Source organism: Eufriesea mexicana, unplaced genomic scaffold (assembly GCF_001483705.2).
Source record: "Eufriesea mexicana isolate 0111107269 unplaced genomic scaffold, ASM148370v2 scaffold5767, whole genome shotgun sequence".
NCBI lineage: Eukaryota > Metazoa > Arthropoda > Insecta > Hymenoptera > Apidae > Eufriesea > Eufriesea mexicana.
In genome coordinates this window covers 323,156-333,373 of record NW_016913695.1, presented here as the reverse complement: position 1 = coordinate 333,373, position 10,218 = coordinate 323,156, and the positions used below count along the sequence as shown (strand labels likewise).

At 32.5% G+C, this 10,218-nt stretch overlaps 1 protein-coding gene and 1 long non-coding RNA gene across 4 annotated transcripts; both read right to left on the bottom strand.

The window, feature by feature from the left end:
* Positions 1-943: 943 nt before the first annotated feature.
* LOC108552262 (uncharacterized) lies at positions 944-2,281 on the bottom strand. The gene is made up of 2 exons (XR_001890544.1): positions 2,200-2,281; positions 944-2,144 (listed from the first exon to the last, which is right to left on the bottom strand). It is a non-coding gene; the product is annotated as an uncharacterized LOC108552262 (long non-coding RNA).
* Positions 2,282-3,475: 1,194 nt separating this feature from the next.
* Positions 3,476-10,099, bottom strand: LOC108552261 (uncharacterized). Of its 3 annotated transcripts, none has more exons than XM_017906713.1 (4): positions 9,899-10,099; positions 9,548-9,760; positions 4,992-5,153; positions 3,476-4,332 (listed from the first exon to the last, which is right to left on the bottom strand). In XM_017906713.1, exons 2-4 carry the CDS (start codon positions 9,615-9,617, stop codon positions 4,061-4,063), a joined length of 504 nt encoding a protein of 167 aa, XP_017762202.1. In that variant the 5' UTR covers positions 9,618-9,760; positions 9,899-10,099; the 3' UTR covers positions 3,476-4,060. The 3 variants fall into 3 exon arrangements, with proteins under 3 accessions (XP_017762202.1, XP_017762203.1, XP_017762204.1); XM_017906714.1 differs by having other exon boundaries at positions 9,548-9,743; XM_017906715.1 differs by having other exon boundaries at positions 9,548-9,694.
* Positions 10,100-10,218: the final 119 nt, after the last annotated feature.

Below are 10,218 nucleotides of genomic sequence, written 5' to 3'. Positions count from 1 at the left end.
AAAAAAAAAAAAAAAAAAAAATGTGTCATATAAAATACACACAGTATTAGACATTTGCTTTCACACTGTCGTTTACGCATTTGTACATTTATATGTCACGATGTCATTAACAAAAAAGTAAATTAATTTTTGGATTAATAATTTTATACATTCATACTAAAGATAAGAATGTAACTATATGAATGAATTCATATAAACGGTGATCGAATGTTTCTGTGTCTTCCGGTTAATCATTGAAGCATCGACCACCGTACGTTATGAATATCACTTGAACAGTAAAAATTGACTAGGTGTAAACAAGTGCAAATGTTGTTTTTATTGCTAACTGCCAGAAATTTTTATATAGCATTTTTTAATTTTTGTAAACCGTTTATTATATGCAATATCGATAATATTTTTAATTTAGATGACAAGATAATTAAAATAATACAATAATTAATGTTCCTTTAATTTTGTAATTAATCTATTATATGTCTATGGTGCTATTGTCCAATATGCATAACATTTTACTTTCTACTTATTATCATGAAAGTTTGATACACCAGAAACTACTTAGTCTCATATTTAAGATTTTTCTACACTTAATACGCGCTATTAACTTCAGGTTAACTTTTCAATATAGAAACATATGTTTTGCTTAGCATTATATAGTATCATGACTTATTACTTATCTTTTATAGCGATTTGTGCACATAACTTTGTTATCGATTTTTAAGTCTGTCATAACAATGACAAGTTTTGAGAATACAGTAATTTGCACAAGAACATACTGTGCGATATTTCATTTCCGTTGTCTCACTAGATTAATTATAAATGAAGGTCATGTGAGTCATTGATCACGAAAAAGAATATCATTTATTTCTGTATATTAACATCAAAATCGCTAAATAATAAACTAATTGAAAGGTTTTTGTTGTATGAAATATAATTTTAATTCTCTTTGTTTGGTGTTTTTTGGTAACCATTCAACACTTTATTGGCAGAATATTCTCTGTACATAGTGATCGATGTGTACAATGCAATATTAATAGAATACAATGATAAATATTACAATAAAACCAGAATGTTACAATAAACTCCGTCTTAACCTGGCACGTTTTGATAATTAAATGTATTCATATTTTAACGCAAAATATGTAAACTGATGATACCATGTGAATATAATATTTTTCCATTCTTTTCTTTCCTTCATGTTCTTTCGATATGCTTCAATAGGGGCAGTGTTGCCAGTAGTTTTATTTTATCGAAACTTTTATTTTGTGGCAGGTGATTATGGGCGGATGATATGTATGAAATTGATTAACGTTTTATGTAAACAATTTCTCAGAGAAATAGTTTCGTTACATTCCGCTCAATATTAAGTCAAATCTACGATATACCACAAACGCGCAGAAGGAAAGAGAAAGTTAAGAAACAAAGTGTCACTAATGTTTACTTTTACCAGATGTCACAGTTTCTATGGTCATCGTTGATCACGATACATTTATAGAAGAATAGCAACAAAATGATACTTGTCTATAGACGCATCGCAATATATACGTTTACTTTTTTGTACATTGCGGATATCGCTATTTTTTTCTTCTTGTGATAGGCTAATTTTACATATGTCATACATGTGTATGCAATAAATTAAGATAATTTGAGACGAAGTTCTAATGTCTTGTATGAAACTTAAGTTGATTTAAACGTTACGTATAGATAAATAATTATGCAGTTACATTTTTTGAATATCACACTTACGTACGAATTTTAATTAAACATAAAAAACCTAAAGTATCACTAGGCACCTCTGAGATATTTAACTTCCTGTTTTTTTAAAACAATCAATTAATTGACTAAACTATACACTTGAGCGGAACATAACGAAATATATATTTTGTATTATTTTTATCATTTCTTCTGCCCTTCATGTGGCTGTTTGCCTGACTCTCATCTATTACGTCTTCAAATCTTCGATTTAGAGAGACATTCACTTTTATAATATATTATGCCGTACATAGAAAAAAGAAACAGAATCGTCGTGAAGTATAGAATTATGTTTTCCAGTGGAAGTCACTCATGAAACAAGTTACGGTGTGTACAATTTTCAATTGGACATATACCAAAAAATACTTCGTACTTTTTCGTCTATCCTCATCCGCAGTCTAAAACAAACTGAAATTTAAAACACGACCAAATACGTTAAGTTCGTTGACTCACTGTCTATTTCTACCGTTTCCGATTACTTTCCCGCTTCTTTAGGTGTCAAAATGTTCGCCATCGTTTCGATGTGTTTTCTCTATTGAGATCATCCATATTTTATTTTTATCATTAGTCGATAACAGTAACAAAAATAGAAATCATAATAGCCATACACAAACAAAATAATATTAACAACAATGACGATGACGTTGATTAGTTTAGTAACATTAATTAGTAGTAGCAGTTAATAGCTGTAGTACTGATAGTAGTAGTAGTAATTAGCAACCGTAATAATAATGTAACGATGGTGACGACATGACACGGTGACAACAGCGGTAGCGACGAATAATTACGTTCTGCGGTGAGACATGTGTTGATATTTATTATATTTTTATTTTTTTTCGTTTGTTTCAATAAGCGTTCTACTTTACCCTCTACTTTCTCCATTGACGATAGTTTCTACACCTCCGTTACGATTTTCATTTACGATTCTTGTTTTTTTCTCATGTTATTTTTTGGTTTTCTGTTTATGCTTCTTTTTAATTTACTGTTTTCATTAGTTGACTACGGTTGAAGAAGTAGCAACATTTCGCTTCTTAATGGAACTATATATATGTATATCTTTTAATATCTTTTTAGCTTTTTTTTATATTATGCATACGTATATACGTATATTCACGTATGCACACATATTCACACGTAACTGTGTGCACACACATACGAACATTCACTCGTCATACACACACACATGCACACATCAATATTTCTTTTCTTTCTTTCGCGAGCCTCCGCTACCGTCTATCGTTTACACATTTTATTGCAAAAATCAGCGGAATACGGGTTACAATCATAATGCCGGATTCAACTTTTTGTTTCATCTTCGTCTGAATAAAGTGTAAAACAAATTACTTATTTAGATATGTGTTACCTTCCTTCTTTTTTTCTTATTTTCCAAATTTATTCTTGTATGCATATCAGTTTTGAAATTTTGTATATAAGAATCGGACATTCATGAAAGTAATCCGACGTTACTTCTCTAAAAATAAGCTGTAATATCCCTTATGCGTGCAATTCCATTGTTGTTTCTTCCCAATAAAATATAATATATATTTGTGTGTATATATATATATATATATATATATCTTTTTTTTATTTTGTATCATCTGTTTAACAGTAACGTACGAAGTGCGAATGTTCGCATTATCGCTACTTCATACATATTTATATATATATTATATATATTTTTCAAAGTTTATTCCTTTTCTCTTAGGTATTATATTTAGTTTTCTTTTCCTTTTTTTACTTTCTATGCTTATGCGAGAGACACTGAGTGGTTTCACGTGCGGAGGCCGAATATGTGTATTTTTTTCTTCCCATTTAAATCTTTTTGTAGTGTACTACTGAAGTACGCTCTCGCGTATCTGGCAGTTTGTATCACCGTTAGAACTACTATTTTGTAATTTGACTACTTCTGCGAACTGTTTGAATCCCGGTATACACAAGCGCATAAAGCGCTTACCGTCCAGCATATCTTTTTAAAAATAACAGTGATAAGAGCTGTAATTATGTACAACTCGTTATCAGTCTCGTTTCCTGTATCTCATTTCACTAGAAATTATTGCACGTTAAGAATAACTTAAAAGAACTAACGAAATCTGTAACTTTTTAAATTTCAATTTTTTGTAAGATCGATCGATTATTCGATGAAAGTCGTTTACTCTAAAGTCGATCGCGATCTAACCTATACGCGCGGCGTTTTGATCTCGAGTGTGCAAGGAATCAGACGAAAACGAGTTGTCCCGGATCCGAACAGTGTTTTCTATTGAATCGTTAATTCGGTTTTAGGCGTTAAGTGTCATCTGCTGGTGACTGGAGGAGTTTAGGCTATGGAAAAGTGCGGCGAGGTTAAGATGGGTATTGCAAACGGGTACGAAAGAAGTAAACTGGGCATCGCCAGGACAACCGTTAACATAGACGTCAACGGCAATAAGAAGGACGGCGTGTGGCTTTCGGCCGAATTACAGAGATCACCGGTGCATGAGCAGTATATTGCTTGAACGTCGTGAGTGCCTGATCTCAGCATACAGTCGGCATTGTCTCTCTCGTCCGTAATATATCCGCAACCTCTGACCACTCTGATCTTGCCGTACACTGGAAATTGTTTAAAGTCACAATTTGTTTTCACACACTTTAAGAAAATATCTAGACGCAAAACAGCTAACTCGCTATGCAATTAAAGCGACGAAGGTAAATTGTTTATTTATTGTACAGATAATAAAATAATTTTAGAAAACTGATTTTTTAAAAATTTTATGTTGATATATAGTAATTCAGTTTACGAAAACTATTTTAAGGAGACCAACAACTTTTTAAATATTACACTAAACTCAAGTAGTTGTGCATTCGGAGTATAGATGGCGTTATTTAATGTAAGCTACGCGAATTCATCCCTGAAGAACGATTACCGGGATATGTAAAAGAATTATATGAAGCTATTTGAAAAAATGACAAATGACGTTGTATATATACAACTTAGAGGTATTTCGAAACTGAAAAAGATGTCACATGTGTACCTTTTTTATTTCAGTATTTGAGTTCTAAGCATAGAACTTTTGAAGTTGAAGTTGCAACAATGTAGGTAACTATTTATCCTCATCCGATAATAAATATCACTACACAGTAGTTTAGATTTTAATGATTCGTTATACAATCTATGAAGAGTTTGGTATATTTTTACATACAAAAATGTTATCTTTTGGTGTTATTTTTTCAGAGCGTTATCATGCGTATAATGATTTTATTGAATGTACCTCTTTGGCTGATCTTTCGACAAAGAGTTGGTTCCAGGAAGCTTAGATGTTCCAAGCGTGGTTGAAAGCTGCAGTTCACGGTTCCAAGACTGTACGAATCGAACGGATCGCCGCACCTTGGATCGTATTCGCTGTTGCATTGGTAACATATTATTGCTTCTCCTAGAAAATAAATTTAACATTAAACACTGAATAAAAATAAAATATTCAGTAGTGTAAATTTGATTTAATCTAAATACATGAAAGTAGTTTTAATTTTGAAAGAAAAAGTATGGTTCAAAAGGAAAGGGGAATTATATAAATTACGACAAACTGAATTTATTTTGTACGCATCACGAAACACCGAAACATCTGCTGTTCTATTAATTACAATAGGGTAGGTCAGGACTTAGAAGAACTGCTGAATCCATATTATAACTTGTGGCTCCTTATTCACTATCCTTATCGCGTGCTGAAACTTATTCAAAACTGGGCCACTAATATGCGGGTTATACTCGCTATCATATATGTATACAATTAATTTGTTAACATTTGTTTAAAGTTACAAAATATACATAAACATTTGAAACATTGTGAATAATTATTTCTTCTAAATAGATTACGGTTTGATTTATTGTAAAATGATAAATAGCATTAATGAATTGAAAAGAAAATAATCTATGGTTTAAATCATTTAAAATAAATATTATTTAGATATTTAGTGAGTCTTTTAATTCCATGTTTAATGTTTAATAATGCTTATAAATTGTTAAGTGTTTTGTTGAATGGTTAATAAAAATTTAATTTCTTTTAGGATGGACCGTTTTATTCAAAATTTGGAAGTTTGTTTTACGCTCGGTTTGCAAAGTGCTGGTGATTGGTTACGGCCCTGCCGCGTTGTGACGTCACCGAGCAACCCCATTCACCCTCCCGAGTCTGGTTACAGCACCAGCTGATATCGAGCAGGAAGATCCCGACAGTGCGCGCGATGACCTACTGATACACACATAGGAAAATAGGTCTATTGACGAGAGCGCTAATTTTGCAAATTTTGGCAATACCAACCTGACACAAATAATATATTCATTAGTTTCAATCTTTTAAACATTCATTTAGAGCCAGTTTACAAAATTAAAACACTATACTCGGTTAATGATTTAAAACAGAAGTTTAACAAAATTTGTTCATTTATCAATTACTTAAAAATTTTACTTTATTTGTTTAATGCTTTAGCATAATTTATTTGCTATTTAGGGGAAGTAATGATATGCGTAAGAATATTTTAATACTGAATAGAAAATAATTACACAGATAAGGTTTTATATTCCCTCATTAGCTTTTTCACTTTGATTACTCAAATTCACCTCGAGCGTAAAACGAAAATATAGATGAGACGGCTCAGTACCCTGACCTTGACTAAATTCTGCAGGGCATTTCACTAGCTACCTCACGCTGCTCTGTAAGCTTTCAATGGAAAGATTTATAGCATTGTAATACAGATTTTCCTTTTTACCTTAGCATTATTAAGCGAAAATGAATTTTACGAAAGAACTATTTAATTTATAATCATCGACATGATTTATGACTATCATAAAACATTTCTTTACATTCCTTTAACAAAGAAAGGCAATACTTTTTTTATACAATTTAATATAACTACTAAGATGTATTCAAGAATAAAATTAGTATAATGGACACGGTCTATTACACGACAGTCGCAAGAAAACAAATTTCCATGGCGGTTTGATTAAAGAGAGAAAGTCAAAATGTTATAACATTGACAGGTTAGAGAAGCCTCTGTACTATTTTAACTAGTCCATACGAAGTGTGAAAACATTGATTAGAAGCGTGTGTGTACAGCAGGCTCTTCAACGACATTTGAAACCACACGAGACGTTCGATCAGCAGTAAATAGGGCAGGGCAGCTGGGGTAGACGGTAGGGGCAAGTCGCATGAGGAACCAACAAGCGCTGCGTGACATTGCAGGTCCTTATGTAATCGACAGGAAGTAAAACGAAAGGACAGCCCAGATGCCTCTTCCTTGTCGATATATCATCCCCCATAACAAAAAATAGAATACAATGTTGATAACCGTTTCCCTTTAATTGCAAGATTTAGTAATTTAACATATGACACTCTAAATATATTTTCTATAAAAAGAATTAAGTCAATAAAATGTATTTTTTGTTACATATTTTAACATAATCACGCCATTGTATTCCTAAATAATTTTGAATACAAATGTAACTGACTTGACCCAGCCAACCAACCAACTTCTTATATAAGCATTTGAATGAAATGACGTTTAATTATTCTTATCCTGCTAATTATCAGTCTTTGTTTGAGTGGAGTATCTGATTCATTCGAGGAAATGAATATATAATGTATAGTTTACATAGACATGATACAACAATGCAAATTTTACAAAAAATTTGCCAATAAGACAAGGTTAACGTGAGGAACGTCCCCTTGGTCACGGTACCACGCGGTGCAGAGAGAATAGAATTCGAAGAAGAGTGTGAGAGAATGCAACGGGAGGGAGGGGAGAAAGTGGGTCGCTCGATAAACCCTCGCGTGGACCAGGTTCTATGAACCAAAATTCTAAATTTCAACAAATTGCTTCAACTAACAGATAGAAAGCATCTTCCCTGAAAAAAGAAAATAATCGAATCTTTAGAAACCATCATTGTCATCTTTTCTTTCACATTTGCCCAAAATAGTTCTAATTAAATACGACTAGTGGCTTTAAGTTCGACCAGTTGCAGAATTGTTTCTTTAAGGTCACCATCTAACGATTGAAGCCAACTCACGCAACAACGCATTGCTTACGTCACTTTTGGATTCCATCCTTTTAATATTGTACCAATTTAGTATGTTTCTGTGTCAATATTACTGCAATTTGTAAATATTTTTTGGTTAATAAATTGTTAAATTTTTTGTGTATATTAAAATGTTCATGATAAAGAGTTTTCATCCTTAAAATTCGTAATTGTTACATCTGGCTTTTTTCGTCGTTTCTACAATTATAAAAATAGCCATTATTTTACAAATGTTAAAAAATATTTATTAAATACTATAGAAATAGCTACTTATGAAAAGTCGATACATTTGTGTCGCATTGCTGCAGCACTGTAAACTTTTATAAAAGTTGCACTCTTTAACGGAATAACTTCCAAAATAGTTATTTTCTTTTGTTCCTAGATATGTTCTAGATATGCACTTCATTACTTAGATCTAGATGTGTTTTGTTTAATTTGTTCTTGTTATCATAAAAACAACGTGAAAAGTGCAAAATTATATTTTCTTGCGAAGACGATTACTTTTAATTGCGGAGCATATATCCTGGATGTTTCTAGTCGATTTTGATAGATTTTTCAGTATTCAGAACACGAAGTTCTACAATTTTATGGTTCATTCCCGAGCGATAGAATTGTACTTCCTACTTCCTGTGACCCATTTCCTTCCGTACGATTTACTTTTATAATGAGATTCAATTTAGAAATTGAGTACACTTGGTTCCGGGCAAGCACCGAGGAAGTACTACAAGTGCTACTATTGTACGAGTTCTCTGACGAACATCTGGAACACCATAATCCTCTACAGGACAGGAATGTCCTCTACGCACACTATTTTATTAAGTACTAATTGTCCTCATTTACGTTAATCTTATGCATCTATTGTGCATGACATAACCTATCAAAGTATCGACCTATAGTACAAAAGTCGATGCTTCAAAGTTTGACAGTTTATATCGATACGATTGGAAGGAAGATAGCATTGAGTCGATAAAGAAGACATGACTGAAAAGTTGCAAGCAGTGCGGCCGATGAAAACTCGATCGTACCTTTTATATAACCTGAAATCAATATCTTGTCTGTTTTGGCGTCTTTTCTTATAGTTCGCATAACTTCAATTTCATAGAAAAATTTCTAGTCGCTCTTTAATGACTTTTCATCTGAAGGATTTGTCATTAGTGTGTAAAACACTTGTGAAAGTAATGGTAAATTGAATCATATCCTTTTACTATATGTGCATTTGTTTCTTTATCAATAATATATTGTGTTGTAATATATATGACACTTTTAATAACCAAATTTTTTTTCTTTTAAATGAATGCTTTATAGTGAGAAGTTTTGCTCAATCAACTTCTGGTTCTTATAAAGTTAAGACAATTGATAATGCAGAAATGCAGAAACATTATGAAAAAAAAAAAACTTAAATTTTTTACGAAGACAGGTTCGTATGACTTATGATTAATAATTAATGACTGAAACTAGTGGAAATATATAGTTTTCAAATATGCATGCTTGCGTGCGCTAGTATAAAAGAAAAGTCACGATAAGAAACAAAGAATTTCCATAGATCGATTAGTAATTTACTAGTTCGATCAGAAACTAGGTCGCTAAAATAGGACGTGATTTATCACCTGATACATTATCCTTTCATAACAATTAAACAAATACAATTTTATGTATAAAAGAATCTACGTATCATGTATCAATTGTTGACAATAATTTCAAAATGAATGAATATTGAAATGAAACAACAAACAGGAAGGCGCGAAAAATCGTACTCACCGTGATGAATAGTCGACAGCAGTACCACGAGGACGAGGGTGACGATCGATGCGAGACGATTTGCAATCATGATCACGATCACCGGACCATGTGTTTCAGCTAAACACGTTGCAGTCAGTCACTTCGGACGTGTTGTCTCCACCCTCGCTGCATGGAAAATTCGCACGCGGCAGGTCCGATTAGTTGGTTTTAATTTCTATAAGGTAGACCCACCTCGAAAATCAAATAATGATAGAAAAATAATTCAAAGTTGAATGAAAAGAATTTAAGCGATGGCAGTGTTCGATCGACAGGTCTTATCTGTATCTCTCTGTTCTCACGTCCGAAATGACTGAACAAACGTGTACGAACCTTCTGGTTTTCTTGTATAGTGCACCGTACGTGATCGCGGACGCGTCGCGTCTGATGAGAATCAGACGAGTTTTCGTCGGCTATGCGGCAGATCTGCCCCCTCTGGTTTTTCCATGCGCTTTACGTCCACCCGCTGTTCACCACCGTACCCTACTAGTACTGGAGCCAATTTTCGTTATCAAGGTAATATCTTCCTTATTATTGTTTTCTTTCTGTCATATTAAGAAAATCATAATAAGAAAATGATTATTGCATTTTAGTTTTCATTAAAATAGTGATTTAAAATTTGATAAATAATATTCAAGAGTTCAAGATTAAAA

What these genes read in the sequence shown, in the direction of transcription:
- LOC108552261 (XM_017906713.1), bottom strand. Translation starts at nt 9,617, where the DNA reads ATGATTGCAAATCGTCTCGCATCGATCGTCACCCTCGTCCTCGTGGTA. An exon ending in GCTGTCGACTATTCATCACG is followed by an intron (nt 5,154 to 9,547) that starts GTGAGTACGATT and finishes TTTATTTTCTAG; the next exon opens with GAGAAGCAATAATATGTTAC. An exon ending in TCGAAAGATCAGCCAAAGAG is followed by an intron (nt 4,333 to 4,991) that starts GTACATTCAATA and finishes AACAATTTCCAG; the next exon opens with TGTACGGCAAGATCAGAGTG.